General features: G+C 40.1%; 1 protein-coding gene across 1 annotated transcript in view; it reads right to left on the bottom strand.

The window, feature by feature from the left end:
• The window catches only part of MTDH (metadherin), a 35,036-nt gene extending 21,741 nt beyond the window's left edge, over positions 1-13,295 (bottom strand). The window contains exons 1-4 of the mRNA XM_040586204.1: positions 12,630-13,295; positions 6,379-6,483; positions 1,986-2,067; positions 1,360-1,539 (exon numbers count right to left, since the gene is read on the bottom strand). Of these exons, the coding sequence (XP_040442138.1) occupies positions 1,360-1,539; positions 1,986-2,067; positions 6,379-6,483; positions 12,630-13,034 (772 nt within the window). The 5' untranslated portion in view covers positions 13,035-13,295. The remainder of the gene's footprint in view (positions 1-1,359; positions 1,540-1,985; positions 2,068-6,378; positions 6,484-12,629) is intronic.
• Between the last annotated feature and the right edge of the window lie 6,655 nt (positions 13,296-19,950).

The raw sequence follows: 19,950 nt of genomic DNA, 5'->3' as shown, positions 1-19,950 counted from the left end.
ACATTCCCAGAAAGCTTAAAATTAAAATCCTCTATTTTTTAAAATCTGTGTTTATTTTGCAAACAGAAAGAACTCAAAATTCATTTAGGGCCTACAAACCAAGCAACCACAGATTTCAAAGAACTGTAGCTAGTTTTCCCAAGAATGGAGAGCAGAAATCGAAAACAGAGGCTGTCCTTTTCAATCAAGGGGCTCTATTTCAGAAATATATAGCTATTTCTAATTTCCACCTTACCATAAAAACACTAGATTAAGCTGGAAAGAATTCAGCTGTGTCTGGTACAAGGCAACACATAAGAACATCCAATGCATAAAGGACTCTGGCTAGAAAGGTTACAGTAGTTATGGCTAGCTACAGAGCATATGCAGACAGTTGGAATTACCATTTCTTGAGGCTGTTTCTGTGTAAATGGACAGAAAAAAAGAAAACAGGAAACAACTGATCTTGTCCTCGGGGACAAGAATCATGTACTCTGTCAAGATGCAAACAAGTGTCAATAAAATCACCAGGTAAGGTTTGCAAATTTCACTAAGTTGTTACTAGGTACCAGACAGTTGCTAAGGCTCAGTCTTTTTGTCACCCTGCTAAAACATCAAGTTTCATCCAATCAAAGTACCCAATGTATCAGTATGTTAAAAGTGCATTAGAAAGCTAAACTGTTTGTCTTCGGATTCTTTTAGCTTCTTAAACCATTTCTCAGTTGCAGCCAAGTATGAATTCCTGTGCCTACACACAGTTTAAACCGGCCCATGCAACTTTTTTCTGAAACAGTAGCAGCCACAGAAGTTAAAGCCTACATTTTCTTATTGAATCCTTAGCTGTAATAATTGGTTACAAAATCTGAGCCAGATGTGCCCCACCATTATGAACAGCTTATGTACAGGTAGGTACTACTATGTTGGAAAAAATGTCTACATGCAGTGAATGATCTGTAAAGGTAACTCATGAGCATAACCTTCCCACAAGGAAGCATTCAAAAAGTCAAGGAGTTGGCGCTGCCAGCAGCAGTGCTGAGGGTGTCTTTGAAGTTTCCAGAAATATAAAGGGCACAGTCAGCAGAGCAGAAGTGAAGGAATGGGGACATATGCCTATGCAGCTGTGCAGCTACTGACAGAGCACCAGTGTGGAGGCCAGTGTCTCAGCCACTTACTCCAGAATATTCTCTCCTGAGCTTCTCCAAAAGCGTGGCTGTAAAAAAAAAGGAGTTTTGCACGATGAAAAGTTTCTTTACGTAGCCTGAACTAATCCTCAAGAGTTACACCTCCAAATATACATATCATACATTCAAAACAGAGTTACTATTTAAGCATTCAAGTAACCTTTCTAGAATACATTCACAGACCTATAAACCACCATACCTTTAGTTTTTCTGAGGCCAACTGGAAGCGATGGCGTAGGCATCAGTTGTTCAATGGACACAGAAACCGTATTTTCCACCCCTTGGAGATTTGATTCTCCTGAGCCACTGTCGGTCAGCACCTTGTCTCGCTTACGCTGCTGTCGCTTCTCCCTGTTACTGATTTTCGTTTCCCAGGCTCCTAAAACAGCCCCCAAATAAAACCATAAATAAATCAGAGAGCAAAAAGGAGAGTTTTAGATTGTCTCATGTCAAGCTGAAATTGAGTACAGGTTCAGTCTAAAAGTCACAGACATAGCAGTCAACTTCAACATTAGTTTGAAAACATGGATAGCTGGCCAAAGGTAAGTTTTTCTGGATGCAGTGTGATGATACTTTGCTTCACAGAGCAAAACATGAATAAGACGAGGGCCCTAGTATCCACAACTTCTCAGTTTTTCTATGTTTAACTTTAAAAAACCTCCGTAAGTTAAATACTGTCATTTCAAAGATCAGGTTTCCACATATAATACATGACTATAGAGTTACGACAAAAAGTCTTATGTTTTTTTATGAAGCACAAATAAGTCTTAACAGCATTTAAGCCAAAATGTCCAATTGCATTTTCTGTCTGTCTTTGTTCAGTACCTTCATCAACTTCCTTTCCATCTTGACGTGACATATCCTGAACCGTTTTAGCATCTCCCTTGGATTTCTTTTTTTTCTTTGACTAGAATAAAAATAAAACATTATCTTAAAAATTACTTAGCGATCACTTGTCACAGTGATTTAGAGTCTCCCCCCCCCCCCCCCCAATAAAGGAGTAAATTTGAAACAGATTTTCCTGACCAAACAACCCTGTGTATGGACAGTCCCTTGAAAAGAGTACTAAACAATACTAATTGCCAAACATAAGACTGCATGAGTCTTTCATATTACTTCCATAGTACACAAATGACAGGTGGGGGGAATGATAACTTCTGCTGCAGAGCACAAAGGCTGGTGGAAGCAGCATAGCTTCTTCCAGTCGCAGTTTGGCAGGAAGATTTCACTCCGGCAAAATTTGTTTTATGCAGAGTATAAAGTTATACAAGGAGAAATAAATAATGCCAGTGGCTCCTTCAAAAATTTAAAGTGGATAAAAATTCCAGTTTGGAAAATTACTTCAAAATACTGTCCATACAATAGATATACAGGTTGGTGGTTGTTGTTTTTGTTGGTTTGTTGGTTTTTTTTCAAGGTTTCACCAGTTATGGCTTGCTTCTTGGCTATACAAGCAGAGATAAAGAGAAACAGAGATGACCATTTCTGCAAACTGGTTTAGTGCAACAGGTAGCAATATCAAATGATAAAAAGACACAGAAAAAAGACAAAAAGTGACACAGGATACTGGGAGAGAGTATATTGCAGAAAGCCTTGGAGTTTAATCTTTTGATAAGCTGAAGTGACGACAAATTGACTTGCCTACCTTCTTAGAAAGGAAATACAGTACTGAGAAGCTTTTCAATCCAGTGAAGGTATAAGAACTACCAGATAAACCTGAATGAAAAACCCCAGACTTTTTAAAGAAAGATGGCTATCTACTCAAATGTGTTAAGGGGAACTATTCACTGATTCACTGTCTCTGGAATATTCAAATAAGAATATTCTAAGAATGCTGAATGTTTTTCTGGAATACGTACTTCTGCCAGAGTACAACTAGTAATTGCCAGCTTTATACCCAAGTTCAAACACAATTTTCTTCTAGTCTTAGATGTTCAAGAACAGTATAATAATCTCTCTAGAATTCAGAGTTGATAACAACTAAATTATCACCACAGCTGCAGCAGATATCCCATGGGTCCACAATGGCCTGCAGTTCATATGCCTTTGAGTTAGCATGACCAAAAAGAATCATGTAGCTTCAATAGAGGTAATGAAAGCAGTATAGCTTGTTAGTGTGGCACCAGAGAGAATAAAAATTTCACTGCTTATATGGAATGCTGTGCCAACACACCTGTAACACTTAGAGAACAGACTTGAATAGTTAACTCATGGTGTACCGCACTAAGGGACCCACAATACAGATACAGCCAAACTGAATTATCTCACTTATTTGCTCAGTAGACTATTGTTACCCATACCAGTTGTCTAACTTCTAAAAAGTCTCCAAAAGAGAAGGGCTGGTTTCAAAAGCAAACAGAAGAATTAGTCCTAAGAATATGAAGAAGCCAAATTATTTGCCAGAGCACCTTCTACGGAAAGAATTAAACAGGGAAGTGAAAAACAGCATGAAACCCACTTATTATTTGCTTCTTGGAACTGAAACGGAGGAAAGGTTAGTAGTTCTTACCTACATCTCCCATTTTCAACTACACTGAGAGTGGAAGTTAAGATCTCAGTCTTCCATCCACAAAGCCATTAACTACCCAACTGTCCTCTGGCAGTAAGAGAACACCCAAAATGACCTCAGCAGTCTCCTAGATGACAGTTTAAGATGGCTGCTCCTCCAAGTTATAACTCCTATTTCTTAAATAACTAGCTCTTAAAGAGCTATTGGCATCGAATTTTACACTTCTCACAAAACCAAAGCTTAATAATTTAGAAAATAAGTTTGTTTTTAAACCCCCTATTTGTTAGTATGACTAAGAATTCAAATCTTGAAAATATATTTACTTTCCTAACCTGACCTGAGAAACCAGAACCGTAATTAGTTATCTAGTTTACTCACCACCTGCCAACTTACTGCTGTAACATTCACTATCTCCGTAACAAACTGACTGAAACAGCAAGAGATGTTAAAGGTTACTGAGCAAGCTAGTGGGTCATTTTGCAGAAGCCTGTTCATTCAAAGTGTCACCTTCTGCAACACAGAAAGCTGCCAGTGTTGGCTCTGCCACCAGCCAAAGAGCACATGAAGAACTCGGCAAGCCTGCCAAAATTTCGTAAGTCTTTAAGATGCACTATCCCCCATGCAAGAACAATTTTAAAAACAAAACAAAACAAAACACAAAACCTTTCTTCCTCATCCCTAATGGTCTATTTATTTTTAGTGTTCAACACAAAGTACTTGCGTGTTTGCAAACCCAACGGGCAATGAAGTTTTAACATGCTGCAATCTCATCCAGAGTCACTTCTTAGATACAGTTGCTCACATTAAAAACTAAAAAAATCCCCTGTACTACACAAGTCACTAAAATGGAAAAAAGGGAAGAAACTATTCAAAGCATCAAGAGAACTATAAACCATATGAACAGCCACAATCCAGACATTACCTAAAGCTTCCTCTCCCCAGGACAACACAAAGTAAATAACTATCCTGAAAAAACATGCATGAAATTCAGAACCCCGAAGCAGCTAAGAGATACAGAAACACAAAGGGAGTACAATTTTCATTGAAAGCATATATTCAAGCACAAAAGAAAAGAAATCATACCCTTCAGGTCAAGTTATATATATATTCATACATCTCGGCACATGCACATACTACTTAAATCCCACCTATTGACTGATAGCATCCATCCCGAGCAATACAAAGACACATACACAGGACTTCTTACCATCTCCTCAGCAGGTTTGCAATGTTACAAATGTAACAGATGCCCTGAGAGGCTTAACCAAATAATTAAGATGCCTGCAAAGTTACCCATAGTTTAAAGAAAGTTCTTGGATATGTTTTTAATTGAAAGGTTAGCAATCAACCCCTGAGGTAATCATGCTTTGCCCACAGTTCTCCAAGATGATAGAAAAACATAGCTAGCTGAATAAGCATCCATATCCATATAGTGGTAATGATTTTCTGGAGCAGCAACTTCAACTTAACATTTTAAAATTCAGATCACTGTTTGCAACGTTAAGATAAGGCTCAAGTTAACGTGTAACAACACCTTACCTACTTGGAAACCTGCTTGAGATAAAATGAAAGGTGAGAAGAAAAACAGTCATTCCTTCAGGATCAAATTTTCCTTATATTACTAAAACTGCAAAGTCAATCTGATATGAGACACATGGAGAAAAGAAAATAAGCGCGTGGCACAAAATTTTAAAGCAAACCCATTTCACAGAAGTCTTTCTATTTGCCAATGCTAAAAATGTTGAGAGTCCTATAGCCAACTAGCAGGATACAGCCTTTGAGCCAACATACTAACTGCAAAAGAAGTTATTATAGGATAGTCAAGTTAATTAAAGCTTGAAGGAGCTAAACCCATTACAATAATCAGCTACTGGTTTCTGACTGTTAATGCATAATCATTTATTTTTCAAATATTCCTCAGTATAGTTAGAACAAATGCATTTTGTTGAAGAAAATAAATCAGAAATCCATGACAGCAGGAAAGTTTCACACACAACGTTAGCAAGAAGAACCAAGCCAAAAATTATCACCAGAGGCCTATCATAAATACATCCATGTTGCCTACAAATGACAGTATTTATGATAAAGCAAGAAAATATGAGTCCCCAGTGCAAAAATTAACACTGCCATTAGCATGGTTACCTTTTAGATAAAGCTACAGACCAAGCTTTAAAGAGATGTTTGTGATGTAGCTGTTTAATTTGCATAAAAAAAAGTCCACACCAGACTTCAAAGCCCATATTTGTCATCAGAAATTAAGAACTCTGATCAATGGATACATCTGACAAAAGAAATAAGCAGGCACATGGTCTTAATCCTTTGAATAGCAGTCCCCAAATTGTTAAGAGCATTTTCAAGCCACTTAACACCACTACCATTTTATGTTGCATCTCAATAGAAGCCAGCAAAGATGAAACACAAACTTAATTTCTGTAAGTTTAACAACTTCACTAGAAGAGAGATACCGGTGTTTAGTGAGTGGTGGGGAGGGAGGCTTGCTTGCAAACATTCTGTGATAAGGTATGATCTCAGAAGTGAAGAAAATACTGCTTTAGCTCTTTCTAATACCAGATTAGACTAGTACTCTTCATAGTAAGAAATATGCCTCTTCGCTCATGTTAACAGGGTCTCAAATCACAAATAAGAGTTATTAGTATTGAAATAACATACACTAAACTTTGACATTTTCATTTCATACACGTAACTGACCTTCTCATTCTTCTTTTCTGTGTCCACAGGCTGCTTTACATTTTCTTTACGAACAGTTTGTATTACTTCATCCTCAGATACATCAAGGAAAGACCGTCCATTGGGCTGTGTAAACAATAATGGTGAATAATGGAAAATTTGGAGAAAGCAAAGTTCAAATTACACCATTACTAAAATGCAACTATTTATTGACTGAAAAATGCTCACAAGATTATTGAGTAAAGCAGACAATCGTGGATTGGTTCTCAAAATATCTACTGCAATTATGTATTTACTAAACATAGAAATGAGAAAGGAAACAGGTCTCTTCATCTCATCTCAATCCTACTTAACATATGAATTGCTTATCAAAAGGTGATTTTCTGAATGTCATCAGTTCTCAGAACCGCCACAGTTCTCTGTGCCATAAGTTATCTAATTACATGAACACACCACTTTGTAGCAGTTCAGCAACAGGCTGAATTTTTTAAACCCTTTCTACTTTGACCAAATTTCTGCATCTTTTACCTATGCATATCCCTCAAAGTTCACTTCCTTCACAAGTTAAAACTTCATAGTAGAACAGAACTTAGAAGTCAAACACGAAGCATGACAACCCATTGTTCTTTTCAGACAGACTTGATTATTAGGCATTAACAGTAGTCTACCATTTTCACCTCATAATAAGGGAAGGAAAATTAGCATGTATTATTTAACATGCAGAGTTAAAACTCTGGATAGTCATTAGTCTTTATCAGTCACCTTTGACAGCGAAGGCGTACAACTCCTTAGCCCATATATTCCCCATGCAAAAATGTAAGAACTTTTAAAGTCATGTCTATTGTTAACAAAAAGCTGCAACTGAAGCTACCGTGTTTTAACTGCAGAAGAGGTAAAAATAAGCAAAGCATTTACTACTGCTAGCCATTCATTTAACTGAAGAACAATTGTCAAGAGTAGTAATTGATACTGAGTCCACACAAATCTCATCCTGATGGACTCATAATGATTCAGATATATTAAAGACTGAAAATTAAATAAGACATTAAGCATAAATAACTACCTCATAGTTGCTTTAATTTCTGTTTAAATAAAGCCCAAACTTTATTATCTTTGGTTATTTTTGTTATTAAAAAACCAAAAGCTATTTTAACTGCACCACATGGACCTGACTGCTTTGAAGTAAAACACAGGCCATGTTACAACTTAGTGTGACTATTCCTTCAAGTATCAGATCTGACTCTCAATTTAACTTTTAATGTATTTAAGTCTTGCCATGTTATATTATGCTTACATATCACCCTTGGTATGATTTCACCACTGCATAACATAGTACAGCTTACTGTAGTTAGCCAGCATGCCGACTTCTTATTTTGTAACTATTAATAGAAATTGAAAGATCAGGTCACCTAACCCCTCTCCTCCTGCAACAACCAGCTTTAAACTAGACTTCATATCTAAGATGCGGTACATTTCCCTTAGCATTCTGAAAATGAAGTATATTTGACAGATCTGTGTCTCACTCTCTAGAAGTTCCTCTCAACAAAGCTCACAGTACTCAATTCCAGAGGGATACCAAAGACCTGATGTTCAATCTTGAAAATAACCTGTTGCCAAAAACCAGTTCTTGAACCCCTCTATTTTCTCCAGATTCCACACAGTCATGTTATTAGTGGTGTGATGTCTTTCAATCCATGTTAGTACCCATGACGTTTAAGAACTTAAGCTGGAGAAAGAATCACTATTTCTAAGTTATTTAGCATTAAAGCTCAATAACAGATTCGCTGCATCTATGATTGGACTTGTGTCAGAAATGTTTACACCCAGCTAATTCTTTTAATTCTGTACCTTGCTTTACTTCTTAGCTACTACATATACACTTTAAATTGAAACCCACTTTCTTAATCTGTCTCAAATTCAGTAGATAAGTTTTAACCTATAATTTTTAAAAACATAAATCAGCTGCTTCTCTGAAGTAATAAACTAATTCATATCCATTAAGAATCCTATGGAAAAATTAATCCACATGACTGTTTAAAATGCTACCTGATCACATAAACAACAACTGTTAGAAGTATGTTTAAAAACTCATATGTTGATACATTTCTCCCTGAATGCATCCCTGAATTGTAACAGCCTCCTTTTGAGTGGAAGCTTTCCACATTTATTTTCTTCCCACTGATGAATCATAGAATTTTAACCAAAATTCATGTGACCATTTTTGGATGTACCAAAGATAGTAACAGAAGCAGGAAAGAAAAAAGCTTTTCCATAGTATTTGGAAGTGTTGTGGGTTTTGTTTGTTTTTTGGTTTTTTTTTTTTTTAAAAAAAGTGAACTACAGCCAAAATGACTGTTTAAAACTTTATGGTAATATATTAAACATCCACTACCAATATTAATTCATTCAAATTGTGCTATTTATTATTTGCCATATTTTCCTCCTCATCCTAAAAGCTACAGAAAAGATGTAACAAGGCAGAAATAGTGCTTTCAGTAATACTGCTGGTTTCTGAATGCATTTCTTGCCTGCTGACCTTAAAATCCTGATATTTAAACGAACCTTTTTCACACACATTCATTTGAAGGCATTAAGATAATCCAAAAGAAGAAGAAATGTTTTGCTGAAACTGCTAAAATGAGTAACATGGTTCTTTAAGTACGGTACAGTGCAATGGGTAACTCAGTTTCACACTTCAAACAGCAGTAATAAAATTGCTATCATTTCAGTTTTACAAGGCTTTATTAGCCAAAGCCCTTAGTTACACATTATAAAGACATGCCTACTTAGAATATCTTTGGCCAGTGAAAGAATCTGTTTACTAGTGTTATTTTCTGTAAGCTTCTCTTAAGAAACTAAGCAATATTCTGTTTGAGCCCTGGAGAATCCTACAGCTCTACTTCTACAATCAGACAGTTAACACATACACAAAACCAACACATGAGTATCCGTTGAAAGTATGAAAGTCTTACGTAGTCTATTTCTAAGTGCAATAAGCATAAACCAGTCATAGCCTGAGAAGTTCTTTCAAGCAGAAAACTTTGTCAATTAAATGCAAATGCTTTTACTGAAACACGTAGCATCTACTGTCCAGGAATACTTCAAACAGGAAGTACACAGTCAATTTGTTATTTTTTCCATCTACAAATAGAGGGTACGAATGTCTTTAGAAAGCTGTAGAAGAGTACACAAGACAGTTACTCTCAAGTTTCTGTAGTATTTTTCAAATTGTACAGAACCCATCTAAGAACAGTTTCACCATTTTCTGCTGAAGGTTTAAAAAACAGAAGAGAGGCACAGCAATTATTCAGAAGGAAAAGGAATTAAAATTAAAGATGAAGAGATTTTTTGGAGACAAAAAAAATTAACAGGGGCCAAAGAACTCTGTGACAGAAGACAAGAAGCTCTGCCCCTGCCAGGAGCTTAAAAAAAAAAAAAAAAAAAAAAGTATAAAAAAAGGCTTTGGGTTTACTGCACAGAATCTAAAGTAAGGATACCATGATACTACCTTGCTCCAAGCAGCTGAAGAAAGCCAGAACTGGCTCTGTAAACTATAGTGTTAACGAATGCTAAATCATTCCAGATTCATTTTTTTTCCTGTCTGCCCATAGCAAGTAAATAATCAGAGTCTCAGAGTCGCTACTGTATCCAGTCAATGCAGTTCTATTCAACTAAATTTATTTTACTAAAAATATCAGTTAAGTTGTACCCTACCTATACAGGAACCAAATAAAGCCGTGTGCAAGAAACAAAGCATTAATACTCATTTTTCCTCAGAAAAGCTACAGCGAAGAGCATTTCTGATCCTGACTGATGAGAGTTACACCTCACCTGCCATATGATGAGCTCAGTAATTCTGTATTAAAGTAACCCTACAGCTTTTAATTAGACATTTGTAGTGTACTCTTTAATGCTACAGACCAGTTGCACTAAGCTTTCTGAAATGCCTGCAATGGAAATCTAGACCTTGGCATAGCAAACCCTGTAGTAAATCTACTGATAATAGGCTTACTCTTTTCCCTTCACAGAACTCAGTATCAGCATCGCAGTGTACAAGAACACAAGACAAAAGACTAGGCAGCAATCAGTAAGAATTTTTGCTACATCTTTAAATTTTCTAATGTTATTTTGAGGATTTTTCCATGTGAAAAAAATATTGTGACATGCTAATACAGGTCTTACGAACTTATCTTGGAAAACAAGCATGAGGCAGGCCTATTAAACTTTGCCACCGGTATAAACCTATTTGCACTACAGTTAATGATTCAGTTCATGCATTTTCTTTTTGGAAAAGGTGGGGGTTTTTTCACCTCTGCATGGAGAAAATGAATATGAAATACTATAAAGATAACTTTACAAATCTTAACAATACAGAATGACAGCTTGACAGCTGAAAAACTACTTCACCCTCTTGATTATGAAAATCTTTGCTCTTGCATAGCCTTAACTTTTATTTTGTGCCTAAGTAAACCAAGCTTGAAACATTACAAGTATTTGTATTGACCATAAATGTCTGCTAGTTAAGTTTTATATAAAATTAACACAAACTTCGTTTTTATGAAGCCCTGCACTAATCTACCTCTTCATTCTATCTTCTGTTGAGGCATTCATGAGTCTTCAATGATGACTTGCAAGAGTTTATGTTTGGTTTTTATACTGGAGTTTAAAGAAAATAAACCAAGCAAAATCTAAACTATTTCAATGATTAGTCTTTTGTTTCAAGAAGGCATAACAGCTCTACTAAATCCTGAAAGATGTGCTATTCAAAATGGCATAAAAATTGCATCCCCAATGTGCCTTCTCCAAAATGGAGACCTAGCTACACTGGAAAGATTCTGAAACAAAATGCTTCCTCTTCCTGGTGCTCAGCAACTTCCAGAATCAACTTGAGTAGTACACTGCTCAAACACAGGTTGGTGGTACATGCAGACCATTTTTGTTTTCTTTGAAGATGTTCTAGCCTTCTCATTAAAATAAACCCCAAACTTCTTAATACTGCCACAGACTCAAATGAAAGTACAAACCAATTTCCTCTCCTTTTTCTGGTCATTAGGGGAACAATTCAGATTTTATAGAGCAAGATATAATTAAAAGACACAGTTCTAACAGGCAGGGGACATCTGCTGCACTTTCATTCCTATAATCCATTTGGACATAAATAGGATTACAAACATACTAACAAAATAAAAGCTATAGAAGCAATCCCTTCAAGCCCCAAAACTGTGATAACTGGAAGCTTTAAAAGGCCAATTGATAATTTCTGCATTTGACTGATTTTCTCATGAAATGCCCACATACTGTCAAAGATGGAAGGTGCCCACACCACATACTGAAGATTGAAAAAAAAAAAAAAAATAATGACAGGAATGATCTGTTTTTAAGGGGCTGCTAAGACACAGATTTCCTTATTAAAGCAGATGATCCTTACTGTAACAACTAAATCGGGCATATTCCTACTGAGGCAAGCTCACCACAAGACTGACGTTAACATGTTCTGTTGACAAGACACAGCAAAAAGGCTTACTCAAGTTTGAATCATCACAGCATTTACGGGGCTCAAAATGCTGCTTCCAGTAGTCTATACCTGCCTGAACTAAAACTCCTGGCTTGAAATTCTGAGCCACGATACTAAGGTCTCCACTAGTGGTTCTTAACCCTGCAAGCACTCGATGAATATTAATTAAAAAAATACTTTCATGTAATTCTTGTTTCCATTTACAAGCTGCTAAAAACAAACGAGTGTTTGCCTCATCACCCAAGACTATCAGCATGTAATTTCCGTATGTGAGCGCTGCTCCTCCAGGTTTTCAAAGCCACCGAGTGACCCAGACAACACGAGATAGCTCCAGAGCAGACAGTCAGGACACCCCCCACCCCTTCTCAAGGCAAATATCACCCAGGTGAATCGCACGGCGGTTCAGGGGGGAGGCTCTGTGGTTTGACACCCTGCGATCAGTCCTCGCCCTTCTCACCGGTGCCTACCTGACCGGCTGGCGTGTCACCGAACAGGGGGCTCCGGGGACAAGGACTGAAGAGAGGCAGCCGCGCTCGGGCCCCTCGCCAGACGGTCCCGCCCCCCCCCCCCCGCAGGGACTCGCCGCGCCCGGCCGGGTGCCACCGCAAATACCCGCCGCCGCCGTCCCCATCCCGCCGCTGTCAAAGAGCCTTTCATCCCCCTCCCCCGCCGGCGCCCGGGCCCGGCCGCCTTCCCCGCCCCACCGTCTCCTCACCCCTTCCCTCCCGAGCGCCGCGGCCCCGGCAGCCCCTCTCACCCGCGCCGTTTTCTCCGGCAGCTTCTTCTTGTTTCGCTTCTTCTGCTCGTCGCCCTTCAGGTGCAGCTGCCCGGGGCCCGGGCCCGCCGCCTTGCCCTGGCCCCCGCCGGCTGTCAGGCCCGCAACGGCCGCCTCGTCACCCTTCCTCTCCGCCGCGCCCCGAGCTGGCTTCTTACGGAGGCCGCCTCCGCAGGCCACGGCCAGCAGCAGCCCCAGCAGCCCCAGCCCCAGCGCGGCCGGGACCACCAGGGCGAGCCAGGTGGGCAGGCCCTGCGGGTCGAGGCCCAGCTCGAGGCCCAGCTCGGCGCGCAGCAGGCCCAGGCCGCCCGACAGGACGTCCCGCACCCGGGCCGCCGCCTCCTCGGCCTGCTGGGCCGCCGACTCCTGCCAGCTCCCCGCAGCCATCGCGGTCCCCTGCCCCGCAGAGAGCCAAACCGGGCGGGGCGGCGAGGGAGCGCTCAGGCCGAGCGCATCGCGGCCTCGGGAGAGCCGCGCTCGCCTGCCCGCGCCGCAGCGGCCGGGGGCGGGTGGGGAGGGTGGGGGGAAGGACAGAATGCGAGCGGAGCCTCGGCGGGACGCGGCTGTCTCAGCCCCGGCGGCACCTGGGTCTCCTCCTCTTCCTCCCCACTGCCCGCCCTCCGCCGAGCGCGCAACGTCACAGCCCCGCCGAGCGCCCGCCGTCACCGCCGCGCGCGGGGCCCACTGTGACGCCTGCAGGGCGGGCGCTCCGCCCAGCCCAGCCCAGCCCCGCCCCGCCCCGCCCAGCCCTACCCAGGGCGGGGGAGGCGGGGGGCGGCGCGGAGACCAGCCTCGACGTGGCAGCCAGCGAGCGGGGCGGCGGCGGCTGCCCCCGGCGGTGGGGCCGCGTCGCGTCGCCCCTGCGGCCGGGGCGGGAGGCCCCGCGGCGCTTCACGGGGCGGCTGAGGTGGACTCTGCGGCCTCTCCGGGGCCGCGCCGCTTCCCCCGGTGAGGCACCCCCGCAGGACCGTGCCAGTGCTGCGGTACGCGGAGCGGGTCGCCCCCGGCCCGCTTGGCGCCGCGCTGAGGCAGCGGGTGAGGGGCGGCCTGGGCGCCTGTGTCCCGGCCCCTTCCCAGACCCGCGCCGCCGTGGGCGCGTTTCCACAGTAACGATCGCTCATCGGCTCTATTGTAGCTTGCGGTCGCCCCGGAGAGGCGGCGCGGCCCCGGCGCGGTGGCGGGCGCTGGAGCCGCCGGTTGCCGGCGGGCGCTGGAGCCGGCAGGTGGGTGCTGCTGCCAGGCAGGGGCCGGCGGGGGCCCTCCGGAGCCACCTCTGCACAGAAGGCATCTGAAAACGTTGCAAAAAAACCCAACACACCCAAACAAACCCAAACCCCCTTTGTTTTCTTAGTTCCAATTACACTAACCAGGGTAACATAACAACATGGGCACTTTTTTACCAGCCACATTGTGTGAGATCCTGAGTGCTGCAAACTGGCTTGCATACGTCAAATGAAATAGTTCTATGAAATATACAGCGGTGTGTATCACAGGAGGAGTTGTTTTGTCGTTCGTGGAGTTGAAAACTGCGTTTCTCCACGTGCTTTCAAAATGTGTGGGATACTTGAAATTGAAAATGTAGCAAAATAAATTTTGTAAGTAAAAAAGTGAAATAAAAAATTTGACCCCAAATGCATGTCTTGATTCTTCAGAAAATCCGGACTCGCAGCATCCAGAGTGCCTGCAGAATGGGAGCTGTCAGAACCTGAGCCTGAACCTGGCATAGTCTTACACAGCAACCGTAGCCTTCTGAACTGGTGCGTTGCTGGAAAGTGATGTTGGCTTCCATTCTTTCCACTTGCAATTCTATGTAAAAAAAAGGTTCGTCTCTCACAGCCTGCTAGAAAAATATCTGTGTTTAGTGTGTTGAAATTGTGTGGGATACTTGAAATTTAAATGTAGTAAAGTAAAATTTGTAAGTAAAAAAGCAAAATAAAATTAAACGGCGCAGCGATAGCTCACGCTGCTTTCACATGCTGATAACTTTGCTCTATTTTGTAAAGTCAATGTATCTTTCACCTACAAGTACTGACATGTTTTTACTGCTTTCAAAGTTTTTTAGTGAAGTACTCCCAAATTGCTTCTAAGTCCTAATTTCATTTATTTATTTATTTATTTAATGATACCACCAGGCAGTCAACTCCTGCTTTTCTAATCAGCTTCAGTTGGAAGGATATTGCTGGACGTAGTGGCAGCAACAATCTCAGACAGCGCATTTTACTGGTAGACATGTATATATTTTTAGATGATTTTTTAAATTATTATTCAAAGTCATAATACTTTTTTTTTATAAGCCTTTTAAGCTTTAGCATGAACCATGCACATTTAGGAGAAAATATTAACTGTCATTGTACTGGTTGTTGCATAATTCAACCACCCTAACATGCCAAATAAATTATTCTATAAGTAGTTTCTTTGTTTAAGATGTTGTCCTATATAGACAGAGGTGATGGGACACTGATCACAGTTTTAATTCTGAATACATTAGCTGAAAAAATGCGTCTAACAAATTTGAAAGCATGATTCAGCTACAGTGGATGTTTGTGTTGTTTTTTTTTTTAATCCAAGGCCGTATAACAGTAGATACTGCTCGTTTTAAAGAAAACACTGCAAGAACCTGTTGGGTTGAGTTCCACAATCCAACCGATTGACTTTTAGACCCGCTGAAGCTTTTGAAATACAGCATCGTGGCGCCACCTAGTGGCAGCATCATGAATAGCCGAACAGTCGTAAGAAGGATTTGGGCGGGGCGTGTGTGGAATAAAGGTAGCACATCCTCGCTTGAAAGCACTTGAAAATAGCCACTTTCCGTTTGGTTCGGGTGGTGAAGCAAGTTGATCTGGAACTAATAACTATCTTTTTAGTCTGAACTGTTAGATACAGCCATAAAAAGGCATACATTTTGTAGCAATTGAAATATTTTCAAGAAAGTTTGACTCATTAAAAACAGTGGGAACAAACATACTATGACAATACTCATGAAATAAAGCAAACCTTCTATTTCATGCTAATTTTGATACTGAAATTAGTCTAGTATTAATCTTAAAATGCCTTAATAGATTTGATCAAAGCTACCTCAAGGGTTTTTTCTGGCAGTGCTGAATATGAAACATCTTTCTCATGTTTTTCTCCCAAGGATCATAGCAGAAGGTTGAAAGACACATTGAAAAAGAGGAAATAATGACAAAACCTAAAAGAATGAAGACAAAGCTTAATTTTAATCTTTGTTTTAATGTAATCTTTCTTGTCCCTGCAAACATTGTTTTACCACAACTACTATTAGACATATCCTGTATAATAGTATATATATTATTATATATATTAATATATTATATATATTGGACCTGCCAAAGGGAAGAGTGGATAGTTAAAAGAATTCTCTCCTGAGATCTTTTCCACATGGGTCATGGCTGAGATATCGTGCTGAGCTTCAGCTGACAGGAGGATATATTTATCTGAGACATGGCTAGAATATTTTAAGTCTCATCCAATACATTGCCTGGAGTATTTGGGGCTAAGTCTCCACCGAGACACAGGTTTGGAGTTGGGAGAGAGGCAAAGCACAGAGCTCCACTAGGAGAGAGACTCGAAGAGGGATGCTGAAGGAAGGTATAGGTGGGAAAAAAATTGTCCCCTGAGAACTGGTTCATGTGAGCTATGACTGGGGGACCTGGGCTAATGCTCAGTGACCTCCTGTTCTCAGAGTAGTGAATGATTTCAGCAAGTCTTTGAGCAATTTCAGTTTTTCTGATGCAGTGCTTCAGGAAGGATTTCTTTCCTAAGGGGAAAGGAAGAGGACAGTTCAATTAGATGAGTAATCCATGTCCCACTTTGACTTTGGAAGTTCACTTTTTTATTTATCCTGTTGACATGATCAGCTTTTTGAGCTAACGCAGAATCTTAAATCAAAATCCACTGTCAAGGACTACTGTGTTCTTCAAAGTCTTTCTTAATTTTACATTATTTTTCTTTATAGTTCACATTCTTGTGCATAACCACATAATTCAAATATAGAAACATTCTGACAGAAATCATAAACTTAATTCCCTGTGTGAAGAATAAGTCTGTTCTCATTAAACTTTGGTGTAAATAGTGTTTAGTTATCAACGCTAGATTGTCATTATGAGTGATAGAGTTCATGAATGTCTTGGGAAGTGAAGAACACTTTGGCAGACTGTTCATGTTCAAATTTCTATCAGCCCTAAGCACTGAGAAAAATAAATATGCAAAGACTTGCTACCCAACTAAGAAAAAAACCCCCTTTGAATTAAAAGAAAGCAAGCACCAAATTATAGGCCTATTAGCTCAAACCACTGGTTATCCAATTTTTTTTTTCTGTATTTTTTCAAGCGTACATTAAATATCTCCTGTAATATGGCTTCTAATGTATAATTTGGAGAGTTTTCACAGCTTTATTTTATAGGCAAGACAGTTTTCCTAATACAGCATTTTAATCAAGAGATGGTTGCTGTTCATACAGATGGCACCAAGTTAACTTGAAACAGTGTGGCTCATTTAGTAGCAATACAATTACAGCATCCGAGTGTGCAGGCTCATTTATGCATTTAGCCCTTTGCACTGCTGTTTACATTGCTGACTGCTGCACTGTCACTACCCGAGCTAGCTAGTGACAGAAGCAACAGGGACATTAAGTATAGATGTATTCAAACTCTTTTAGTTGTTCCTGTATCTTCTGCTCCAAATAATTTTGTTTTAGGCTGGGATTGGTTTCTGTCATTCTGAGCTAGAGGAAAGGTGGGAATATTCCAAAATGGCCAAACGTTATCAGAAAACTCCTGTTCAGGGAATTGACAGTCACAGAGGGAAACATCTGTTTCAGTGACCTTTTGATGCAGCACACCTGGGGCTTTCACAGGAAGCCTCGTCTGGTCCTGTTTTCCTGATGGCTCACAGAGCAAGGTGCTGTGAAGCCTGAGCACCCTTGGCTGTGAGGGCTACCACAGAGAAGACTTACTCTAGCCAGCTGTAGTCTTAGAAACAGAAAAACCCCAAACCCAAACCCTTGCTTGAACTAGGATATCATGGTTTTTCAGTCCCTTTGTTAGTAGATGGAAAGCTGTATAGTCCCATGAGAAGAGAAAAAAACACCCCACTGGTCAGTCATGAAACTATGAATAACACATAGAACATATGTGAATTCAGTCTGCACTATCAATGCTAGATATGACATTTCCAAACTTTTGGGTACTTGATTTGGCATTCTTAGTTATTTTTCATGTGAGAATTTATATACCAATTAGATCTTTTAGAAAATCAAATAGGAAGAAAAGTTTTCCAGATTTTAAAATCTACTTCAGATTGAAATTATTCCTAAACAGTGTATAAAACATCAGCCTCAGTTAGAACTCATTGAAACCTGACTCCCTGAAAGATCACATTGTCTATAGTGTGTATGTCTGTACTGTTTAGTGAAATAATCCCAGGGATTATTTCAGTTCCTGGCCCTGGGGTAGCACATGCTGCCTCACACTCACGCTGCTTAAGACTCCTATAGCTGATGTCCTGTGTCCATACTGTATAGGGGGTGCCTCTGGGTTTCATTTGAGTACCATGTGATGTTCCCATGACCCTAAAAGATAACTGCTGTTCTTTTTGTAGGGTTTTTTTTAGGTCAAACTGTCTAAAACAATGTGAGGGTTGTGTTGCATCTTGCCAGAGTGAGGTTTTTATAGAATGAAATGGAGGGGTGTATGCTTTGCTGTGTGTTATAAGGATCTGTGAAGATGTTTCAACACATGAAGACTGTGTAGGTCAGACAAAGTCAAACCTTATCAATGGTGCTTACAGTAAACTACCCTGAGCATGCTGCCTGAATTTTGGTTGGAAAATTAGCTGGAGTGGTCCAAAACAAACCCAGGATGCAAACTGATGGTTAAGGACTGTGAACGATCAGAGTAAATGATTCAAATTTACTCTTTGTCAGCTTTTATTCATATAAGTAGACCTATCTAAAATGTCTAACATAGGTACTGAAAAGAAGTGTTCACTTTTGAAAATTTCCTCTTAGACATCAGCCAAGCTCAACCTGAAAGTCTAAAGTAAAACATGAAAGACCACCTAGATTTCTAAGAAGTTTTGCGCATTAGCTGCCAGACCAATGCTTTTTGGTAATCCTGTAATTGTTACTTAATCATTCCATGTGTGGTTTTGATCTAAATCACAGCACTACTATGTAAAACGTTCACTTTTAGAATTACAGAGTAAATTAGGTTGGAGTGACCCATCTATTCCCATTCCCTGCACGGAGCAGGGCTAACTTTGATCAGGGTGCTCAGCCTTGTCCAGTCAGGTTTTGAAAGTCTCCAAAAATGGAGATATTTCAGATTCTCTTGTTTCAAGTTTCAGTGCTTGGTTGCAATCTTTAGTTGTGAAAAATACTATTTTTATATCCAGCTGGAATTCCCAGTGATGCAGCTTGCAACCTTTGCCTCTTGTCTTTTTGCTGTGCAAATGGAGAAGAATCTGGCCCTGTTCATTCTATAACTATTCTGAAGACAGCAATTAATTTCCTTTTAGCTTCTCTTTTCCAGGCTAACCAAAACCAACTCTCCTACTATGTCATGTGCTCCAGCTTTCTAAGTATTTAAAAAGTACCGAGAAAGTTAATTTTACACTAAGATAATACATTATAGGGCCAAAATCAGTATGTAAATAAAAGGAAAGCTGGGAAGTAAACAGGTATTTTGGGCTGAAAGCTAAACCAGAACAATGGGGAAAATGCCAAAAATTCCTCTCTGAAAAGACAGAAATGATTTTGGCAAATCAAAATGTAAAACATGCCTTTTTTCTTGTTCCATTTAGAGTTATGTCTTTTGCTTAGTCTTTTTCATGCTTTAACTTAGGCTATTTTTAAAATGAGAAAATGTTCTTTTCAAAAATTGTATTTTAAAGCTTTTGGCATTTCTGAACAGAAATATTTTATTGCAAAAAAGTTGAACTGTTTCAACCTATATGGATTTTCCACCCTGTCTTCTAGCTAAAACTGCTAGTCAGCGGTTTGACTCAAATTCATAAACTTTTCCCTTCAGTTCCATTTTACCATATTCACTGTTAATTGGTTCTTCTGTAGGTTGAACTTTAAGAAGTACTTTATAGATTCTAAAAGGTTAACAGGCCTAAGCATTTCATTAAAAAAATGAAGACCTAAAAAGTGTTCCACATATTTTGTAGTTCCACATATTTTGTAGTTCCACGTATTTTTCAAAGCATGTTTGTGATCATGAACCAGTATGATGCAAACACTGCAGACTGCACACATAATTTCTGAGCAGCATCCCAGCTT

Source organism: Falco naumanni, chromosome 3, assembly GCF_017639655.2.
Source record: "Falco naumanni isolate bFalNau1 chromosome 3, bFalNau1.pat, whole genome shotgun sequence".
Taxonomy (NCBI): Eukaryota; Metazoa; Chordata; class Aves; order Falconiformes; family Falconidae; genus Falco; species Falco naumanni.
This window is presented reverse-complemented; position numbering and strand designations above follow the sequence as displayed.